Source organism: Taurulus bubalis (assembly GCF_910589615.1).
Source record: "Taurulus bubalis genome assembly, chromosome: 19".
NCBI classification, from domain to species: Eukaryota; Metazoa; Chordata; class Actinopteri; order Perciformes; family Cottidae; genus Taurulus; species Taurulus bubalis.
The window spans coordinates 9641563-9664593 of record NC_136607.1 but is presented as its reverse complement, the minus strand read 5'-3'; the positions used below and the strand labels follow the sequence as shown (position 1 = coordinate 9664593).

Here is a 23031-nt window from a genome sequence, read left to right as displayed (position 1 = left end):
CAAAAGCGAGACGACACGACGTTGGCTACCAGCGTTAGCAGTATTTATAACGGTAACTAGGTTAACTATATTAATTTCTACGTATTATGAGTGAGTAACGGCCACTCTGCGCTAACGCTAAATTTAGCTAGCAGTGTGAGTACAGTAACTTAATTGTCATCTTAATGCGGACAGTGCCAGCTGACAATGTCAGGAAAGTAAACAACAGCGGCTTTGGTGATTTCTGGTTTCACATTGGCTTGGATTAGCTCAAAAATGCTAGTTTGTTAGATGTGCTGATGATAAGAAGCTAACGGTATTATTGTTTTTGGTTCATTGGTCACAGCAAGCTTCTGTTTGTGGCTGAAGCTTATTAGTTCAGTGAAAAATGAAAATGTTAAAATCCAAAAGTTTTGGATTGTTTTAATAGTGGTATACTCAGTTACATGATGGGATATCCACAAGATAAATAATGTTGCTTATACTACTCGCACTTAGACGTAATAATCCAGTATAGGTTATATTACTAATGCATACTGTTTTATTTTACTCTTGGATAGATCGGGATCAGAAACAGAAGAGAAATGCTAACCTCTCTTTGTGTCCTAGTGTTGTAGGCTATGAGTGTCGGTGATGGAGGACAGTCAATGTGGAGACTTGGACTACCTGTACCAAGATGAGGACACCCTCATTGAAGGTGTTAGCAACCAGGTCTTATTTGTTGTGGTGCTAAGTATTACCTTCCTTGCAGGACTTCTCACTTTGCTCTTCAGGTAAATTAAAATGCAATTTATTTTCTTATCTTTTAATTTTGTCATTAAAAGGTGATTACTATAATTATGGTACAGGTATAATGCAACCAGTAGATATATTCCACCAAACAACAAAGCTTTATTTGTAATTCAATCTCACAAAGGAGAACTTCCCTCCACAGCCTGTTACACCTGCTTGGCACTAACGTTAATTTAACTACAGTATTATGAATTTTTCTATAATTCAAATTAAAGTGGCATGTACGGCAAGCTTAGTTTTGCATTTATTCTCCTGGTGTCAGCTTACCAAATTCTTCGTGAAATGAAAATTGTCTCGTCAGTTTGCATGGCTTTCTGTGTTGTTCCACTCATTAGCTTCAGCTGTCAAATGTCTGCCTTTTCACCTTTTTTCTTCTTCAGAGAAGTGCAGCAGAACATTCATCCTGAGAATCAAGAGCATGTTCGAGCCGTCCGACAACAGCTCCAAACCGAGCAGGTACGCAGGCAAACAAGCCTCTCCGCCAATATATGGTTATACAACCATAAAAATACACAAGAGACACTTCTTTATTTAACCATAAACAAGTTCAACACATTTTTACTCAATTTTGCAGGTATATAAGGTCATATGCCCTGTGGGGTTTTGCAGGACTGATGACTGGTTTTATTTTTCATACATTTGTATAATATTTATTTTTCAATCAGTAGATGCATTTAAAAATGGTGTGCTCTGTGATGACTCAAATTAAACTTTCATGTGTGTTTTTTATTTTCATGCATTTTATTTTTTATTTTGTCAGGATGAAAATCCTCAGACGGAGGCCAGGCAGCAGTATTACACAGACATGTCCTGTCCTGTGTGTTTACAGCAGGCCGTTCTGCCTGTGGAAACCAATTGTGGACACCTTTTCTGTGGTAAGAATGTTGTACAGTTTCTAGTAATGTACACTGAGCAAAACCGAGCTGTTACATTAGAAAAAAAAATCTATCAGTAATTGTTATTACTTGAGTATGTTTACTTTGCTCTATTCTGTTAACACATGCTGATATAGCTTTAGATAATACACAGAAGTCCGAATTACTTTAGAATCCAGTTGTAAAAAATAATTCTTCATGATTTTTATGTATACTTACTACATTCATGTTATAAAGCAAAGTCTTTTTTTCTGCATAGGATCCTGCATTATAGCCTACTGGAGATATGGCACATGGCTGGGTGCTATTCATTGCCCCATCTGCAGACAAATGGTGAGACTTATAATAAATGTTGGATGTAGAATGATTAACCTGAGCTTTCATATTACAATTTCTCCATACCAGACTTGCAGGTAGCTGTTAACAATGCTATCTTCCAAATTTACCCATCGAGATAAATGCTAAATTCTCATCTATAAAGACTTACTGTATACTCATGTTTATCTCTCAGTTGAAATATCTATTATTTTCGATGTAATTGTTTTCTTGTCGTTACTCTCCTCATTCAAATATTTGTATTCATCTAGGTGTGCGGCACACAATTAGTTTTTGGGCATCAGCATTGATAGGTTTTTCTACCTCTTGCCCAGGTGACGTTGATGTTCCCACTGTTTCATGAGCACACCACTCCTGAGAGGGTCCAGGATGGGGCGGCGGAGCCTCAGCTGATATTAACAGACATCTTCGATTACAATCGCAGGTTCTCAGGCCAGCCGAGATCTGTGAGTATACCACAGTGCCAATACAATATTCATATTTAAATAACTTGTGTGTGTGATTAGCAACAATGATTTAAATAGAAACGAGTTAAAGTTGCTACCATTAACATTCATGTCGTCCTGGTACAAATGTTATTCAAGTATGTTAAAAGCAATATCACTGACTATACTTTTGAGTGTTAAGAACATAAATTCCCCTCCCAGACTATATAATCTGTGGCTCTGCTAGTAAAAGATTCCAGTATGCATATGCGATAACGACTTGTGCTGGGCGTTACAATCGGGAGTACATTTAGAACTTCTCATAATATATTTCGTCTCATCTGTCTTCTCAGTATATGGACAGGCTGCGAGATGTGCCCACCCTTCTTCGTCATGCCTTTCGGGAGATGTTCTCTGTGGGTGGCCTCTTCTGGATGTTCAGGATTCGAATTCTTCTCTGCCTTGTGGGAGCAATCACCTACCTGGCCTCGCCGCTCGACATCCTCCCCGAGGCACTTTTCGGTCTGCTGGGATTCATGGACGATTTCTTTGTGATCCTACTTCTCTTTGTGTACATCTCCATCATGTACAGAGAGGTGGTAACACAGAGACTAAATGGCTAGAGGTTCACTCATACCAGAGGCTTTGGCTCGCTCACAGCGTGCTCAGGAAGAGCGAACGCGGGCATCTGAGGTGGACACGTAAAGACTGCATGAAAGAACACGGTCGATCAATAATGCTGTCTCTCAGAGAGGTTCACTGGAGACGGGTCAGCAAAAGAATGAACTCTGAATGTTCACACTGTAGATATAATTCACCAAGAATGGTTTATAGATTGGGGGAGATCAAGGGCGCACAACAAGACAGCATCAGACCTATTAGACTCTGCCAGGGAAGTCGTTATTGTGCATTCAGTGACTTGAGAGACACTCCGAACTGAACACTACCAGCTAATTCTGTGTCAGCATTGCCAGTTATTTGGTTAACGTGCATGAACATAATGAAGACAACTGTGCAACATAATGTGATCTTGAATGTATTGTATACATGGCAGTGTCTTGATTATATGCATTTAAAGTTGGCTGTCTGCATTGAGATTGTTGAGCGTTGAACCATCTTTTTTCGTGGCTATTGCAGCCAGTTGGGTCAATTAAACTGATGATGCATTTGTTTAAGTAACCTGCGACTATGCAGATTCATAATGACCAAAAAGAAAAATCACAGCCTTGTGGTGCGAAAAGTCACATGATCATTTTGCTTCAAACCGTTTACATTTATAGCGCAGCTCTGACGAAGTCTGAACCTCTCTGCATGAATCCACATGGACTGAGGATGGACACGACAATCAGGCTGTTGCATTAATAACTTTTCACATTTAATTAAAAAGTAGTCTTGATCATCAAAAGAAGGCCAACCAAAGGTATCGGAGAGTAATTATAGTTCATGTTGAATGTAAACACGCTGAAGTCATGAATATTAACTTAAAGCTAATTGTTTGAATGTCTTCCATACAGAACGTATAGTCCTGAGGCTCAGAGTCAACTGAACTCTGCACACCACAAAGATGTTCACATTCATCAGTTCATGTTTTGGAACATCAGTGTCCTAATTTGTAACCTGTTGTTCCGTTGGAAAAAAAAAAAAAAAAGGTAATCAATATTTCAAAATTAAATTAATATGCAATATGTGATTCAGTTTTTTTTTTTTTTTGGGAGATATTTTGCCACGGCATGCTGAAGTTATGCTGCCTCACAGTAAAGATGTGCTCATTCTCAACCCTTTTTGTCTTGTGACCTCTTAAATTTGTCGATATATATTATTTGTTCTGTTCCTATTAAGCTTTGCCTGGCACCCTAAAGTTACTGTGAGTCCATGAGGGATTTTTTACCCTCTGAAAATTTCTGCTTTGGAGTGGCAACTGAAACTGTATCCGGGCCATTTGCCTGCCTTGAGGCTCTATTTTCTGAGCAAGCACTGGCCTTCGTGTTCATGAAAAGATGAAGAACAAGATTGCGGTTGGGGCTAATTTGGCAGATTAACAGTGAAATGTAAAATACATTCAGTTTGCTTGACTGCTTCAGCTCCCTCTCAGAATGTCATGTTTTAAGGTGTGGCACATGCCGAGCTTTGTCATTCCTATTCACGGTCCTTACAGACGAGCATGTCCTCCAGTTTGTCTCCAGGGTGTTTGAGCAGCCTCCACCCTTTTCCCTTTTTTGTTTTTGACAGCCAAACTGAGGCAGCGTGTGTTGTAAATCTCCTGCTCATCTTCAGCAGGGAACCAGTTGGGTGAGAGTCTTGCCCTGTAGCTGCTGGAAGAGTCATTGCTTTGGTGCAATCAGCATCAGAATTTCTACCCAAAAAAAATATACTAAAAGATGACACCTCCACAAGCAATTACTATCACACTCTTCACCTTCCTCAAGTTAAAGGGTTTTCCACGGAAAATGCTCCAAAGTGACTGAGACTATATCATGGTTCTCTTTGATGGATTCCATAACGAGCTGTCAGTCGGGATACTTGCCATGACATTCACAATGTATTGAGTTTAGTGGTCATATGATGCCCCAGACAGGTCTGCCTTACACAGACTGGTCTCTGAGCACAACCCCCACTATTTCTTCAGAAGGGAGTCAGCTGTGCACTTTCCCAAACTAGACGAGACAGCTATCTATATATATATTGGCTATGATACTATTTAAAAACCTAAAGAGGTAAAATTATCCTGTAATTCACAAGAAGAAGAAAAAGCAGGAATTAGACTAATGTCATTTTTTGGTTTTGGCTATGGTTTTCTGCTTTCCTATGTTAGTAATCATCTCACAACCCATAATTAGATAACCACGTTGGGAACCACTACCTGACATTACCAGTGGTGCACCCACAGAATGTATTTTACTTCTCTGCTTCTGTGGCAAGCAAAGCTGGATTACCTACCGGGCCTTGGGCCAAAGTTGTCTGCATGACAATTACTTATTCAATACATTGCAAATGTGTTTGGTAAAGCACAATAAACCGAAACTGGACCAGAGATATTTTCCACATTTTTATCAACACTTTAGCCAGCAGCTCCTTTCTGCAGGTTGATCAGCCCTGCAAGCAAACCTTGCAAGCAAGTGGCTGTAAATGCAACTTCAACGCACAGCTTCATATTTGTGTCACCAAACGTCATGCCATTACCACTCCTGTCCCAAAGCAACATTTCGATGGAAAATAGTGTTTTTTTCTTTATTTTACAATGCACTGCAGACTCCGCCCACCCCGCCCGCCCCCGGCAGACGCCGGGCTCGCGAAGCAGCGAACCCGACTATTGGCCGACGTGACCGAGAAACATCGGGAGTAACGTTACATGAAGCCGACTGTTAACTTCAGGCTGTGTCGGTTTACGTCAGGTAAAGATGACTACCTCGGGGCCCTTGGATCGAGTGGAACTCTGTGAAAGCCTCTTGACATGGGTAGGTCATCAAATGGGAAGGGTTTTTGTTTTTATTTATATTTTTCACTGACAGACGGTCCTCTGGCGCCGGGGCGACGCTAGCTAGCATCCGGGGCTAAACGTCTAGCTCGACGGACTAGCGGGGTGTAACGTTAGCAGGCTCACGTCGGTTACGTACACAGGCCAGCTGTTTGCTGCTTTAGCTGCTGATGTGTTGCTTGCTAGCTGCCAGCAAAGCTTCCCCCCAGCCGTGAGCATAACACTGGCTGTAGCCCAGTGCTATCGGGTCTTTAGCTAGCTCAACTTTGTATTGCCCCGTCGTGTGTTGTGACGGGGGATCTAGCGGCAGAAACGCTGGCCTTGTTGTGGTCCATCGCTTTCTTAGCGAAGTCTTCCCTTCTCCTCTGGGTTGAGCATACAACGTTTCAGCTCGGTGTCTGCTTGAGAGTCTGACATTCCTGCCATTGTTGACCCACGCATCGAGCCCGAGCTCCCTCTTTCCTCTTGGTCATAAACGTCAAATACAGGCTCTGATTTCTAACGGGACTCTAAACAGTTGTAATTAAAACCTGAAAACGGATGCAGAAAAGTGGCATCAAATTGTATGATCACGTGACACGGATTGTAGTATGTTTGCATTGTTGACAACAACACACCTGAAGAAAAGTCCCGAATCTCTGAACCGAAATGTAGACATTTAGACGAGGAAAAGGCAATACTACTGTCACTGACTTGTGATGCTTCAGATGTGTACAGAATTGTGGATGGATCGGCTGGCATATCATTTGATGGAAGCTGCGCATAGATGCTTCCATGTGTACACCCTATACTGTTTTAAATGTCAGTAGTGCATGCTGAAGAAGTGGTTTTAGTTCGAGCTCAGTACAAGCAAGCTACCTTCCTGCATAGTCATGTGGTCACACAATCATACTTTAAATCAATGTGTGAGTTCTCTGTAGTGAAATTGAGAAAAAGGCCTTTCAGAGCTTGTGTGTTTATTGTAATGTGACATGTGCGTTCATCACTGACGCCTCATCCTCTTGTTGTCACAGCTTGGCTAGGGTACATCAACTCAGAGTTGCCTTTCTTCATGCTCCTATAATGGTGTGGCTGTCAAACATTCCCCACATACCTGTTAACTGTGAAGTCACAGCGCTGAGGATGACCGACTGTTGTTAAAGCGCATGAGGCGGTTCCTCTTACGAAAGAGCAGAAGCCTCAGTATTAAGTCAATGCGTTTATGATTGTAGTCTGTTTGGTTCGAATGCCAGAGTAATGCACCTTCGGCCTAGAAAAATTCCTCGTTTGTGTAAACATTCCTGGCAAATAAACGGTTTCTGATTCTGATAATGACGGAATAGTATATTTGGATGGAAATTAATGATTTAAAATTCTCCGGGTGGCCCTAGCTGCATGAATATCTCCCAATTTCAGTTGCATACACATGCTAACTTGTAGTTTCACCAGGTGTATTAATGTTAATTATGAATTGTGCCCTATAACGATATAGCCAAATGCAGTAAAGCAGCATTGCTTGAAAATAATCTTGTCTGACATGTATGGCTCACTCGTGCTTTACACAGCAAGTATGCACTGGGTCACACATCACCAAAGCAACTTGGTGCATTGCTTGCATGTTATTGTCTTGGCTGTTTTATGATACGCTGCATGATGAGACCTGATGTGGACATTATGGTAGAGGGAAGAGTATCTGCTTCATCACTTGTCCTAGTCATGTGACATATGTGTTTTCCACAGATAGACTGTCTCCTTTCCAACTGTTTCCACAAACTCTTAGGCGTGGGCTTACTTTTTTTACATCAGTCCGCCCTGTTTTGTATGTCAATATTGTAGTTAAGCCAATATTTTGAACGCTATTATTCTTACATTTTTGTATTTCTTTGGTCTGTTTAAAACAAATAAAAATAAAACTCTTTTCTAATAGATACAAAATTCATTTTACGTTGCATTTCTTATGTTTATTTTCTATTTCTTGTCCCTTCTGCGTGTTGCCACAACATTGTTGTCATTCCGTGAGTTATTGTGCATGTGACCCGTTTAGGTCTCATACACTGTCAGACATGAACTTATTTCAGTTAAACTCAATTAAGATCTCTTATCTACCCTTTAAGCAGATTGTTATGGATGATGCGATCAAAGCAGACTGAATGTAATCTGGGAACATGAGCAAATCTTGCTTAACCAGAACCTCAAAATCCCTCAGATCACATGCTGCGTTGCGTCCAGATTAATAGGTTTTCAATCATCAGATTGCAGCTCACACACAAAGATTGGGCATTAACAAAACCTTAAGACACTCTGCAGATCAAATAGTACAATATGGTATGTGGCATATGCTGTTTCCGTGAACAGTTACTGGTTCAAATAGGCATTTAGCAAATAGGTAAAGGTAGTGGTTGGCAATAATTATCATAATAAACTAATAATAATGAAAATGTGACGTACAAAAAAGGTTTATTTCAGAAACTGAACAAACATCTTTGTAGTTTGTGTTTTTCTTATACTTTATAGAATTTGAGTCTGAAAGTGTTCAGTTTAATGTGTCCACCCTCAATTCCTGGAATACTATATTGTTTGTAAAATGTGTGTCTAAAACAGATGCCAGGTGTGCACACGCACACGGGAGTAAACGCACATGCAGTGTTGTTTAGTTCTGACTGTAACAGCAATATTTACATATCACTGATGCAACAAATATGAATCCTGATCAGCATTCAAGGCAATACATGTGACACAAATAATGAACTTTTAAAAGCACAATGCATGTGCCATCAGTAATTGAAACGGCTGTCAAAAAGGGGGCTTCTATCACAGATAGCCAGTGCCTGCACAATGTCCCATACAGCATAAAGGAACTCACCAGCACTGCTCCACTGTGGCTTTTCAAGAGGCATCACATGGGCATACCTTCTGTTAAAAGGCTTTGTAATCCAGTGGTATGTATACCAGAGGTTTGTTGACCTGACATGCAGTCGAGCATTTGGAGCTTTGGCAATGAGAACCTATTTCTGCTTGGGAACAATAGTTTCGGGTGTAAAAATAGAGCCTCGTCGAAGGTGCTGTTGGTCGGTCAGTCAGTTTACAAAATGCAACAGATCTGGATGTGTTGGACCTCAACACATGCATTGTTTGATTTAATTATACAGTGTTAGCCTGTATAACACTGTAATGTATTGTGTCTTGTTGCAGTGACCCACCCAGTGTAATCTATATTTCTGTCTTCCATAGTGCTGGTACTTGTTTTTAATACAGCGCTTTGACTGGTCTGAAACAAATTTGAAAGCAACATTTTTGACTCAACAATTTCATCACTACTCCATCCATTCTAATATGTAATACAATCTCACTTTCCAGTATTGTGCTAGCATCTAAACCCAGGACGTCAGCATGTGACCCACCTATGAGACAACTTAGCTTCACAGGAATGGTGTAGACTTCTCGTATACATTTAAGGTTGCAGTTTCAATGTGGCAGGGTAATTGGAGTGGGTCAGGTTTTCTCAGTCTCTCACTGGTAACCATGTTATTTAATCAGGGTGATTGTTTTGTGTTGGCTCTGGGCCAGAGGTTGGCTTTCGCTGCTACCTGTCTACTGATATACAGAAAAGTTATATTATTGGTGTTGGCTACCTAGAAAAAAAGTGATAGTTCGTGGAAATAGGAATAATAATACAGATGTTTGAGGGGGTCATCTGGTTGACAAGTCAGTAATTTGAAAGCTCTCATACATACAGTCATTCAAGAGCAATGTAGTCAAACTTTGAGTGGAGGTTCCTAGAAGTCAATCTCACCCACATTAGGATATTTTAAATTGCTTTTTTATTATAGTATCAGTCTTATACAATGTATTAAAGTGGGTGGGCAAACATTTTTAAGGTCTACAGTTACGCAGAGGTTGTACACTTATTGTCCAACTGTGAATCTAAATTAAAACTGCAGCATTTTAGGAACATTAATAAAACATTTAGGTTGTCTGAATGTATCAACTGATTAGTGTGTTGTTTTGAGTGTCATGTTGACCTCGTGCCATGTGACGTGTGTCCTTGATTGTTTACAGTGTCGAATGTCTTCTTGTTTACTGACCTCTGTCTTTGCTAATAAGGGATATTATAGGGCTCTTATAAGTGTTGCTTCATGTCCCAGACCTATGGAATTGATTGTAAAGAATACAAAAAAATTAAATAAAGCACAGTGAATTCACATGTCCATTTAAAATCTGTTCAAAACCAGATGCTCACATTACAGGCACACAGTAATTGGAGATGTTCTTGCATCATCTTTATTTTAAGAAATGTTCTACAGCCAGTAGTTTAAAATTAGGGGAGACAACACAAAGCAAATGGCATAATATTGTTTACCCAAATATTTCAAAAGAAATCTCAATGAATTAAATGTCGACCACAATGGGAACACATTAACGTCGAGCTTGAGTCTCGCTGAAATCGCTCTTTTCAGTTCATTTCATTTCACGTGGAGCCCGTCAGCAGGGATTCAAGCTGTGTTGATAGCCGGTCTCTCAGGCAATCTGCTGATGCCTTGTTTGTTGCCCTCTGCTCTTGGTAAATGTGTGACTCAGAGAGCTGCACGACGAGCCACGTAATGAAAAGTGAGCCCAATGGAACGAGACGTGCAGGCAGAATTTGAACCTCGTCATTTTATTTCTGTCAGAATTCAAACATTCCTGCTCTCAATTTCCCTTTCCTTTGGCATGTGGACAGAAACAAATATTCTCTTGTGTCTGGGCAACAGACTTTAAGCCTGCTGGAAAAGTGATAAAGAAGGATATAAAGGACGGAAAGGGAACAATGACTTGCCAAGTGAGAAAAAAAGAATCTGAAAAAAGAGAGACAGAGCTGATGAAAGAGAAACTAAGAAAGAAGGACAAGCAAAGTAGAGAGAGAGATTGGAAGCGGCAAGTGAGAGCTGCACACTTGTGACTGGACTCGGGCCTTCAGGGAGCTACTGTGGAAAGATCAAAATACCATTTTCCTAACTTGCTTCCTCATGTGAAATGTTTGTTGACATTTTACTCTAGGTGCACTTGACTACATTGTTTTCTGCTGCTGCCAGCACTCAACAGGTGTCTGTCTTTTTGGTTTAGATCCAGACATTTGGAGTGGAGGCTCCATGCAAGACAGTAGAAGACCTGACGAGCGGCATCGTCATGGCCCAAGCTCTGCAGAAAATGTAAGTTTTCATCTTTACGCTCAGTGTAGAAGTAAAATGCATCTTTCTAAGAATATGTTGAAAGAAAATATACCAGGATCTACTGTAAACATAATTCTCACTAATAAGTCCACACATTGAAATATTCAGTAGGACTATCAGCCTATTCCTCATTACGTTCCCTTAAGCCCTGTTCTCTTGTCCATCTGCATCTTCTAGAGATTTAGTGTATTTCAATGACGCTTGGATTAGTCGAGTCAAACCAGAGGTTGGGGACAACTGGAGGTTAAAGGTAAGAATACTTTGTGGGTGTGGGTGGTTCATGTTATGTGAGGGCAGTTTATTTTTTTATCCCATTAGCAAATGACATAGCAGACTTTTCCAAATTTAAATGAATCATCTGTTTATCCAGAAAGTGATAATTATTTGTTGGTATTAGGGATACCGCGACATAAATTCTCTCTTGTTTCAGATCAGCAATCTCAAGAAAGTTCTGAAAGGCGTCCTCGACTATAACCAGGAGGTAAGAAGAATCTACTGTGTTCATTTAGATTTCATCAGTACCCAGCATCCAATTTACAGAAGCCGTGTCAAGACAAGTTGTGACTGCAGACACTACCCTTAACCCCTTTAGCACAACACAGACCACGATCATCCAGTTTTCATATTTTTAATTATTAACATACCTTTCATGCCCGTCTAGATCATCGGTCAGCACATTAACGACTTCACACTACCCGACATCAACCTTATTGGGGAGCACTCTGACGCAGCAGAACTTGGGAGGATGCTTCAACTTATACTGGGCTGTGCTGTGAACTGTGAACAGAAACAAGGTACACATCCCGTGCTCTGCTTGTCAACACGTGTGCGATGTGCAGTTTGAAAACAACGTGCATTACCAACTGACTCGGAGGCTTGAATTTTCCCCTCTCGTTATTTTGTCTATATCTCCAGAATACATCCAGACCATAATGATGATGGAGGAGTCAGTGCAGCATGTTGTCATGACGGCCATCCAAGAGGTGAACGATCATGCTTTCTTTATAATAATTGATTAACGATGAGAATAAGGTGCTCCTGTAGCTGTCGGCTGGTGCAGGTGCTAGCTGGTTGTCCTCATTACTGAACCAAGGCGGAGCAAGTTTGGTGCTGTACACGCTGAACCTTCTTCCATTTTTGTGTGTTTCTGCAGCTGATGAGTAAAGAGACTCCAGTGATGGGAGGAAGTGACTCATATGTGGACCTAGACAGACAGGTATGGAGACTATAAAACCTCACTGTGGTGCTTTTTATAGCACATCTGTTTTTTTACACTGCCATCAAAATGGTCTTAGATTAGACAGATTTCAAGTTTGAAGGTAACTGCTCTGTATTGAATAGACTTATCTTTGAAGGTAAACTTTTGAACATTCACACGTCAAAGTCTTTTGAACTCGCACACAGACGTTACACACAAAGTTACTATAAAACTTGACTCGGATCTCTGCCACAGACCTGTAAAACAGCTGGATGTTTCAAAAAGCGAGCATCAGCAGAAGCGCTGCGCTATTGTGCAATCATTGCTGTGTACAAACTGCCTCAAAAACATCTCTCACTGTTGTTTGTGGTAAATGTATTTGTTTAGTCCTTGATCCAACATCTCCTTGAGGTTATAAATGTTTGTTTCTTTAATCTCAGCTGAGTAGACAATAAATTGTGTGGAAATTAAACAAAATCTGCAGGGTTTTTATTCTTTTTTTCTTTGGTTTCGCAGCTGAAGAAGACTGCAGAGGAGCTGAATGATGCTTTGTCTACCAAGGAAGAGATTGGCCAGAGATGTCGTGAGCTTGACATGCAGGTTGGTTTTCTGCACTTTAATTCCCCCATGTTTTATGGTGGTCGACTGCTGGCTTTAGAGCTCATCATGGCACAGTGTTCAGGTAGTCCAACCCCGTATTGAATGGCCGAACGCCACCAGTGGGCCTGGCGAGGTTGTATAGGTCAGTTAGTTATCACAATGGCACACTATTAAAAAGGGATTATGTGAATAATTGACATTAATAATATTGGATAACATTAATCCGATGCTGCCCTCATTATGAGAGTACTATTTGGTCGATATCTTCATGGAATGACAATCCTATGTCTAAAGTGTGAACCATATTGGTATTGTTAGGTGTGGTTAAGGTTTATTTTAGCTGTTGCGTGTCAGGCGTTGCTCATTAGCCTCGAGCAATTATAATTGTGCAATGATGATGCAATTTGAAACTGAAAAGATCCGTGAGCACTTATGTACAGTAACTGTACAATTTGATGGAACATATTCATTCAAATAACTCACTTTAATTAATTTGTTTCTTATTTTGTAACTCTTAACTATCTAACTGATTGTGTCATACTTCTTACAGCTATTTTTGGGTTACACTTTAAAAGCAGCTCCTTTTTTTTGCATGATTACACTGTAAAACATCTGATTGGACTTTCCTATACTTACTTCAATATTTCCTGGTCAGATTGTACATTTTCTTTACCGTAATAGTGACAAAAGGAGATTAACACACTTTGTGTATCTATCATCATAGCAGATGATCATAATGAACATATTTATTTACATTTACTGACTAAAGACCCAGCTACTGCAGATCAAATGGAGCTGTGATTTAAAGGGTTACCTGCTCTCCTGTCTTAAATCGGTTTCCTCTTATTTCCTGACTATTGCATCACTGTGTGCCTTGCTTTAAAGGCCCTCCGTGTCCAGGAGGAGCGTGATAGACTGAGGTTAGACTTTAATGAGCTAGAAGAGAGGGTAAATCCAAACTTTCTTTTCTTTCTGTCTCTTTTTTTTCCATCTCCATGATGTGTGTGCTGTGTCTAATGGTCCTGGGGTTTCTTTCAGTCTGCTTGCACCAGCGTCCCCTTTGGAATCCAGAGCCCCCTCCCACTAATTATCTGTGCATGCGTGTTTGTGCACACGTATACACTTGGTCCTAATGGGACACACCAGCCACACCTGAAGTGTGTTGTGGGTGTGTCGTTGTCACCCTTTCCCTAATTATCCTTTGCCTTTTTACCCTTGTGTGTTTCATTGCTCTCACACAGCAATAGCAGACCGTAAGGGGGAAACCCAGGAAGGAGTCTTCTCTTGGCAAAACTGTTGAATATATGCAAAATATCACACATACTGTATAGTATTATTATGTAATGTAACCATTATTTTTTTACTGAATGAAAAAAGTGCACATCAAGAACCTTTTTATCATAATAAAAAAGGACTCTGGTCAGCAGCATCGCTCGTACTGTAACTCAACTACGTATGTTTTTAGAAACGTTTCCTGTTTCTTTGTTTTTCTGATCAAAGCTCTGATGGGCTCTAGGCTTGTTGCAGTGGTGTTACCGACACATAAATGGAATATATTTTACACATAGAACAATTTTTTTACAAAAGCAGACGTAGTCTCAATTGGCTATTGACTTGATCCTGGCTTATTTATACAGGGTTGAGAAATTAAGAAATATGGTAATTGCTTAATCCTTTCAGGCCAGGCAATTAGAGAATTTGAAAATAACCCTGCTTATTCATCTTACACATATGCTTCTATCTCCTCTTAACAAAAATATAAAGATCAGTTCTTTTGTTTTGAGATGCAACAGACTTAGTAATGAATTACTATCATCAGTGGCATATTTAAAACCAGGAATCTGCTTCTGCTTTGCTTTGTGTGGAGTTTGATTCCCTCTCTCTCATATTGAGAAGGCAACATCAAACCATATGTAGCCCTCTTTGCTATGTTGGAGTTTGTTGGTTTGCCCCGTTGAAGTGTTTTTTGGTGTGTGCTTGCTTTATTACCAGAAGCGATGCGGCAGTATAATGACATAATGGATTGAATGCTGTCAAGAAGATATAAGTAGTTTGAGAGATGCATTTTAAAGAACTAACTTATTTCTCTTCTTTGCTTCTCTTCTCTCTCTATCTTCAACATTATATCCCTCTATCCTTCTCTACACCGCCCGTGTTCCCTTCTATCCTCCATTGAAACCCCTTTTTTTCTATTTCCTTTTCTCCAAATCCCTCTCTCTCACTTCTGAGCACATGTCTTCCTGCCCTTTCTGGTTCTCTTTTTTGCATTCCCATTATTTGCCCTCCCTTTCGCCATCCCTTCCACAGGTGGCAGCCCTGCAAGAGGAGAAGAGCAGTTTACTTGCAGAAAACCAGGTCCTGATGGAGAGACTTAACCAGTCTGACTCCATAGAGGATATAAACAGCCCTGCAGGACGCAGACACCTGCAGCTGCAGACACAACTGGAGCAACTACAGGAAGAAACTTTTAGGTGTGAAGTTGATAGAAGAAGAGACATTTTGTCAGATAAAAAGTGAGAGTTGAATTGATTGATGCTGATGTCAAAACCTGATTTTTAAAGATGATTACTGCTAATTCTGTCTAGGTTGGAGGCATCAAAAGATGACTACCGGATCCGCTGTGAAGAGCTCGATAAAGAGCTTGTTGATGTAAAGTCACAGAATGAAGAGCTTGCGTCTCTGGCTGATGAAGCACAGTCGCTCAAGGACGAGATGGATGTCCTCCGGTAAGAAGGGGATGCAACATCTTGGCTCTCAACACACTGAGATTACTGGAATGAAGCAAACTGAACTCAAGAGATGCCAAATGGAAATAAAATGAGTCAAATGAAGCGAGACAAATGTATTGTTGAACCACTATCTTGTTGCTTCAGACTTTCATCTTTCTAAATGTGACATCGCAAATTGAAAGTGCCGGTTGTTTCCCTCTTCAGGCATTCGTCAGACAAAGTGTCAAAGCTGGAGGGCACAGTGGAACACTACAAGAAGAAACTGGAGGACATGGGACTTCTCAGGAGACAGGTACACAAGCGACAGACGGCAGCAATAACTTCATCCCTTTATTTTGCCTTGAGATCTAATAAATCTTCCTGACAATGTATCACTCAGTGCATAGTTTCAATCCGTATCTTTTTTGTGTGTTGTTCTACCAACTGGCAATATTTGTATGTCCAAGTTACTAATGAATAAAGTTGACATGTCTGTCGTTCTTTCCCAGAATAAGCTTTTGGAGGAGAAGAACACGTTGTTGATGCAGAGCACTGTCAGTTTGGAAGAAGAGCTACGGAAGGCGAATGCAACCAAGGGCCAGCTGGAGACCTACAAGAGACAGGTAACCACCCAACAGCCATGTTGACTCACAGGGAATGATCATTATTTACATGGCCTCTGGCTTGGCGATGTACCCCAACTTGTAAATCTGTTATTATATAAACCTCACACACATATATATGTGTATATTTTAAGTGATAATTAATTTCACTTCTCTGCCCTTTCTCTGCACAGGTGGTAGAACTTCAGAACAGACTGTCAGAAGAGTCTAAAAAGGCTGACAAGATGGAGTTTGAATACAAACGCGTCAAAGAGAAAGTGGACTCTCTCCAAAAAGAAAAAGATGTACGTACAATTCATTGTAATAGTAGAACTGGTACAGTATTATTTATCAGTATTGTTTTTACTCTGCAAAAAGATTAATATAAAGTTCTCAGAGATATCCCACCCTACATTTTCTCAGTCCTATTTTATAGATGGAATCAGATGTATGAAGAGCAGTGTGCCTAAATTTGTAAATGAAACATTTTGTTCGACAAGTAAGAAGAAATTAAGACCGAAGGTTGTGCATAACTTTCAAATGCTGCTGTTTACAAAGTTACTAGAGTGGGCACTGTCCCTACTTGATTCACCGATTCATTGTTTTTGGCACATTGGGGATGTTTATTGCAAACCCTGCACTATTTCTCATCATAGTTTCATATTTTCTGTATAACTCCTTTTCTCTCCCTCTGTAGCGTATGCGTACGGAGAGAGACTCTCTGAAGGAGACCATTGAAGAGCTACATTGTGTCCAAGCCCAGGAGGGACAGCTCACATCAGGTACAATTTTTAAAAAAAAAAAAAAAATTGGTAAGAGTCGCTAAATGCAAATAGTTGAGCTCGGCCTTTCTTCAGTAAAATATAACTCACTTGGTTTTACCCTGTATTCACAGTACTATCTGTTTGTTATAGGCTTGTTCCCGATGGTCAGCAATGACGGCTCTGACTCCCTGGCTGCTGAGATCACCACCCCAGAGATTCGGTATGCCGTTTGAGCTCCACGTTTTATTTGTAAATAGTAAAGTATTTGCTGTTGTGAGGTTTTGGACACCGTTTATTGCAGCCAAAGTTGCAACTTGCGTGCTAGACACACATCGGAAGATGAAAGATAAGATTTGAGAGATGCTTTGCAATGCAGACAGCTCTCTGTGTGTGTGTGTGTGTGTGTGTGTGTGTGTGTGTGTGTGTGTGTGTGTGTGTGTGTGTGTGTGTTTTAAGTGCTGTTGTTTACTCTGTAGCCAGATGGTTTCTGGTCGGCTCCCTTTTCCTCTCTGCTGCTTTAAAAGAACCGTCTCTGTAGCGACTTATGTAATAGTTGGGTGTGAGTTACATCAGCCTGACTGCTGCTTTCCAAGAGGGCTGGGTTTTCTGCTGGCACCATACTGTGCCTGGATTTTTTGTGAACCAAAATAAATATGATTTACTTTGAAATCCTCTTAATAATGGGGAAAAAAAAGCATTGCTTGAGTTAACCCAGTCCAGACTAATTATTACCCTCTGGAGGTAAAGTAAGATAAAAACTGTTGTGGCCTGAGGTGATGTCATATCCTGCAAGCTTTCGGAGGTGGAAGTTAAATGTTGCAATAGCAGTGTTTCATGTGAGATATCTGAAGAGAATAACTGTGGTTGAAATACAAAATTGATGATTCATACCGACTTGTGATTGTCGGTTCAGCATCCAACAGTGAGTGTGAATACTGAACCAGGCGGTGCCTTTTAGACACATTCAACCTGTTGCTTTCATGAGCAGTGTCTGGGGTTGATTTCTGCCCTTCAGTTTCCTCGAAACCTCGACCAACAAAATTCCTGTCATACCGCTGTAATATTTTCCCAATAAGCTGTATTGAAACCTCTTCTTACGTCTTCCTTTGCCTTCTCTGGCTTTGCGAGCCAGCAGCTGTGAGTTCATCTGGAAACATTTAGTCAGTCTGCCAGTTGGAAAGGAGTCAGCAGCCACACCCTAAAAACAAGATATGTTATGTCTAGGATCTGTCTTTTGATAATGTTGAGCACCGCCTGTCTCCTGGTTCCTATCTGTTAGGTGGAAAGTATCTCAAGTATCTCTGTCCGTCTTTCCACCTTTACAGTTTTGTGTTTGACGTCAGCAAAGCGTCAAATCAGTCTGGGGAACAGAGCAACAGTGTATATACATATCAAAGTATATACAGTGTATTTATGTTTTTGTGGAGGCATTGTTGGTCAGTCTGACGGTAATATTAGAGAAGCATTACAGTCGTCTTGTTGCTCTAAATATTTTAGTATTAACTACTAGACCAAACCAGCAGATGGGTTGCATCTATTTGCATGATGTGTGTATGTAGAATTTTTCCCAAGTGCTAATAAAATTAAAATTTAACTGAATAGTAACTAAATATACAGAGAACAACGCATACAAAAATGTGTTCTCACCGGTGGTCTTTTGTTTATATTTAGCCATGATGATATAATATCCATGACATTGAGGTAAATATTCTATAGGGCTTGTGAGTACAGGTATACAAATCAATATTGGTTGTTTCAACTATGTTTGATCAGTGTTGTTTAAAATGAATACTTGCTTCTGTCCAATGTGTTGTTCCAGAGAACATCTGATTCGTCTTCAGCACGAGAACAAGATGCTGAAGCTGGCCCAGGAGGGATCCGACAATGAGAAGATTGCACTTCTGCAGAGTCTACTGGAGGATGCCAACAGAAGAAAGAATGAACTGGAGACAGAAAACAGGTCAGCAGAGAGCGGAGACATGCAACCTGGGAGCCTTCGAGGCATAAGCAAACAAACTGGAGGCTGAATTATGTTTTGTATTTGCCTAAAAATACACAATTACATTTTTCTCTTCCATGCTCAGTATCTTTTGTTGTGTTTATGTAGTTTCCAGAGCCACAGTTTCAGCGTGAGCTGTCTGTTTGTTTTATTTATTCATTTATGTCCCCAGTGAGATTTTCTTTATTGATACTAGAATTTCAAGGACCTTTTAGTCAGCAGCCAGCCTCCCTGCTCATTGCTGTGTCAAAATGTTCTTGTCAAACTGGTCTTTTGTGCTTTTTTATTTATTTATCTAGGTTAATCAATCAGCGCCTGATGGAGGAACAGGGTCAGGTGGAGGAGCTGCATAAGAATCTTCAAGAACAGGGCTCCAAAGCAGATGATGTAAGTAACGACATGCTTGTTCTGCATAACTCTGATACCAGTTAGAATGTTGGCAACAACCGCAAACTCCCATCAAAAAACACACTTACAAAGATGTTCGACAAGATTACAGTACACCGTTCCTCCTGAAGGCTCACGGCTTTGATATTTTAATTTAAAAAGTCACATTAAAAAAGGGAAAAGTCCAAAAGAGTGTAGTTAACATAATTAACCATCTGTATTTTCACTCAAACACCTATTTGAAGTATTTTGCCCAATTACTTTCAGTCTTTTTAGATACAGTACAGTTAACAAAAAAAGAGTTAAAAGTTAAAAACAAGCATTAAAAACGAATTGTATAGTTAAAAACATTATCACAATTATGGAGGAATATTCTCGGAAGACCTTTTATTTGAATACATTTTTTAGTACAAATTTAGCCAGGCCAGGACCTTAACAAATTATCACGTGATGATTATTGCCTCTAAGTGAAATACTTTCTTTTCATTATTTTCTTTTCAAATAATGCTTCCACTCACAGACTATAGTAAGTATAACTTTGTGATTCCTGACCAGTTCCCTCTCTTAGAACTTTCAGTTCTTTCAAGATGGTAGCCTTTTGACTTTGTGAAACAAATGTGTAACAACTCACAGTGGGATACATTTTCACATTATAAAAGCTGCAACACAACATTAAAGCTGTGTAATGTTGTGTTAGTATACATACTGCAAATATATTATATTTTGCAAATATAGTTACTTCATGCATTTGTTACACTGAGTTACTGCACTAAGGTAGTAGTTAGTTTCCCAGCTAGGTTTGGAGATTCTGCAGATCTCTTTTTCCTGTTAGAAATGGAGAAGAGACATCTGTAATTAGTTATTTGGTATCTTCTTTGTGTAGATTTCTCCTCTCTAGAAACCCAACTTTCCACTTTCCTCTTTCCTTGATGCTGTTTGAGTTCTTGTTTCGAGATACTACTATAGATACTTCTGCTCTCATGATTTTGAACACTACATGAAAAGTGGAACTTTCCATTGATACCGGAATCAAAGAAAATAAAAAATGAACCAGAACAATCCTCTAATTGTAAATATTCTTTGTTTTCCACCAACCTGGGCAATTATTTCATCACCCACCCAAAGGTTTTGGTTTGGGGACTGCATTGCTTCTCTGTTGGTCGCCTCGTTTATGGAAAATAATAGATTTTTTTTAAATGTAGTTTAAAGCCACATGATAACATTGCCCTAACATGTTATGTTCTCCACTTCCCTCTGTTGGATGAGAAGGGAATGTGCAGGGTTTTGTTCTATTGCGGTGCCTTTTAGTACCAACTTTAAAGGTCCTTTTGCATTCATCTAACACTAAAGTCTCTTTGAATGTTTCAAGTCTTTTATTTTGTATTATAAGTTTTATCTGTGGGTTTTGTAGGTTGGAATATATTGTTATAAAACATATCTTTAATTTTCTTTTCTTTTTATTCAGTCTTCCATCCTGAAGAAGAAATATGAGGAGCACATGTAAGTTCCCGTTTTACAAACTCAGAAATATGCTGACATAAACAAAACTTGATTTGAATAGATTTAAAATGTCCTTTTCATTTGGTTCTGAGAAGCTTGATATGAAATATTCCACAAAACTAGGTCTGAAAAACATTTTTGACATTAGTGCTTTGTCCTCTTCATCAGGGAGAAATTACGAGAGTTGAACAATGAGTTACTGAAGAAGAACGCCTTCATCGACGAAATGGAGCCCAAATACAACACCAGCTGTGAGTTTGAATTCTGAATGTGTGAAATGCAGTTGAAGCCTGATGATCTCTCTCCTCTGTTACCATCATTTATTTATTTGAAAGGATTGAATGTATGATGTTGTGCTACAGAAACACTGAGACATCTTATTGTTTCTCTCAATGCTGCATACTCGTAGCAAAGACCAAATACACTAAGCTTAACAAAATCACTTTTGTGTTTTTTCCTCTCAGCCCAACGAGTGGAGGAGCTGGAAGACGCCTTGAAGAAGAAAGATGAAGACATGAAGCAGATGGAGGAGAGATATAAGAAATACCTGGAAAAGGCCAAGAGTGTGAGTTTATTTATAGCTGAACTCTTTTTTTGCAGGTTGCATTCTAACCAGTGATTACTTGCTGTAGCTGCAGGTCAACAAGAAAGTGTATGTGATGCGATTGAATGTGTCCGCTCCAGGTGATCCGGACCCTAGACCCCAAGCAGAACCAGGGTTCAGGTCCAGAAGTCCAGGCCCTTAAGAACCAGCTGCAGGAGAAGGACAGGATGTTGCACTCCTTGGAGGTAATAAAGTATGAGAGTTGGATGATTCGGGAAGGAAAGCGGTGGACATTGCCGCTTGTTAACCAGTCACCTCATAGATGAGCAGGGACTGGAGAAGGAAGCATGTTTAATAAAAAAAATCGGCGTTGATTGATTTTTTTGTGTGTTTTTATATTTTCTCCAAACAGAAAGAGATGGACAAGACAAAATCCCAGAGAGATTACGAGGAGAAACTGATCGTGTCTGCCTGGTACAATATGGTAAGAAGGACTGGCCTAGTGTCCTTTTTAAACTCTGGCACACACAAATGTACAGCTGGGATTTATTACCAAGAGGAGTACAAATTCACAAGTCATAATACACAGAAGACCAGCCTTTGAGGAGGGAGCATTTTCCTTCCCTGCTTCTCTCTCTCTTTCATTATGATGTATACATGTGAGTAATATGGAACCTGAAGCCATTTTTATGCAGAAATGACAAACAGTTGACAGTACCAGCTTCTCAAAAGTGAGAATTCACCACTTGTATTATAGAGAATTGAGTATCTTGAGGTTTTGGACTCTTGAGTGGACTAAAAAAGACATTTTATTACGTAAGTTATATTGTGCTCTTGGACAGTGATGGGCATTTTTCACTGTTTTATAATGTTTTATTTACCAAATATCAACTTGATAATAAAAAAATAATCATTTAGTTGCAACTGGTGATAATACATAACTCCCTCAAGGATAGTTCTGCTTTTAGTGGGCTTTTTGTAATACCTTTTTATATGCATGACATTCATCATTTACAAGTCGTGCAAGAAGGCCTTTCAACCACCAGAGGGCAGCATATGCTTATCTATAGTTGTAATAAACCAACATGTCCTCCTTCAAACATTTGATCAGCTGGTGTTAATGTTCATGAATTGTTAGATAGGAACTAATATTGTTTTGGGGATTCTGCAGATGATTCTCTGGTGACTTCCACTCTCTATGTCGTGCTCTTGAAACAGCTCCGGCTATTGATTCTCCATGTACTCGCTGTCTTGTTCTACTGATAAAGACCATTGAGGGCGAAAATAAGACTTCTTCTGTATCTTTTCTCAGGGTATGTCTCTGCAGAAGAAGGCGGCTGAAGACAGACTCGCCAACACCGGTTCTGGTCAGTCCTTCCTGGCCCGCCAGAGACAAGCCACCAGCACACGCCGCTCCTATCCAGGCCACGTCCAGCCAGCTACCGCAAGGTAGATGGCAGCAGGGCAGACAAATAATGCAACAAACTACCATACAAATCCTCTGAATTTACACACAATAGATGTGCCTCTTTTTTTTTTTTTTTGAGGCACGCTATTTGCATTCATTTCTAATGGACGTTCTTATTTTCCTGCATTCCGCCTATTGATTTTCTTTTTTTTTTCTTCTTGATCAGATCCATGAGGTAGAGATGCCAGGC

The 23031-nt window shown here is 40.0% G+C and overlaps 2 protein-coding genes across 2 annotated transcripts; both read left to right on the top strand.

Annotated features, from left to right (window-relative positions):
• Positions 1 to 612: 612 nt before the first annotated feature.
• rnf170 (ring finger protein 170) lies at positions 613 to 4167 on the top strand (the record flags this gene model as incomplete). The annotated part of the gene is made up of 6 exons (XM_079235312.1): positions 613 to 752; positions 1152 to 1227; positions 1532 to 1646; positions 1906 to 1979; positions 2297 to 2428; positions 2761 to 4167. The coding sequence occupies 6 exons, from the start codon at positions 613 to 615 to the stop codon at positions 3028 to 3030; spliced, it is 807 nt and encodes a 268-aa protein (XP_079091438.1). The 3' UTR covers positions 3031 to 4167.
• A 1563-nt stretch (positions 4168 to 5730) lies between these two features.
• hook3 (hook microtubule-tethering protein 3) lies at positions 5731 to 22826 on the top strand (the record flags this gene model as incomplete). Its single annotated transcript, XM_079235468.1, has 23 exons — positions 5731 to 5862; positions 10965 to 11050; positions 11249 to 11321; positions 11502 to 11552; positions 11733 to 11865; positions 11987 to 12054; positions 12225 to 12287; positions 12786 to 12869; positions 15177 to 15340; positions 15455 to 15595; positions 15803 to 15890; positions 16087 to 16200; positions 16374 to 16484; positions 16877 to 16961; positions 17094 to 17163; positions 18763 to 18903; positions 19242 to 19329; positions 20795 to 20829; positions 20998 to 21080; positions 21294 to 21394; positions 21514 to 21618; positions 21786 to 21857; positions 22686 to 22826. The coding sequence occupies exons 1-23, from the start codon at positions 5806 to 5808 to the stop codon at positions 22824 to 22826; spliced, it is 2154 nt and encodes a 717-aa protein (XP_079091594.1). The 5' UTR covers positions 5731 to 5805.
• Between the last annotated feature and the right edge of the window lie 205 nt (positions 22827 to 23031).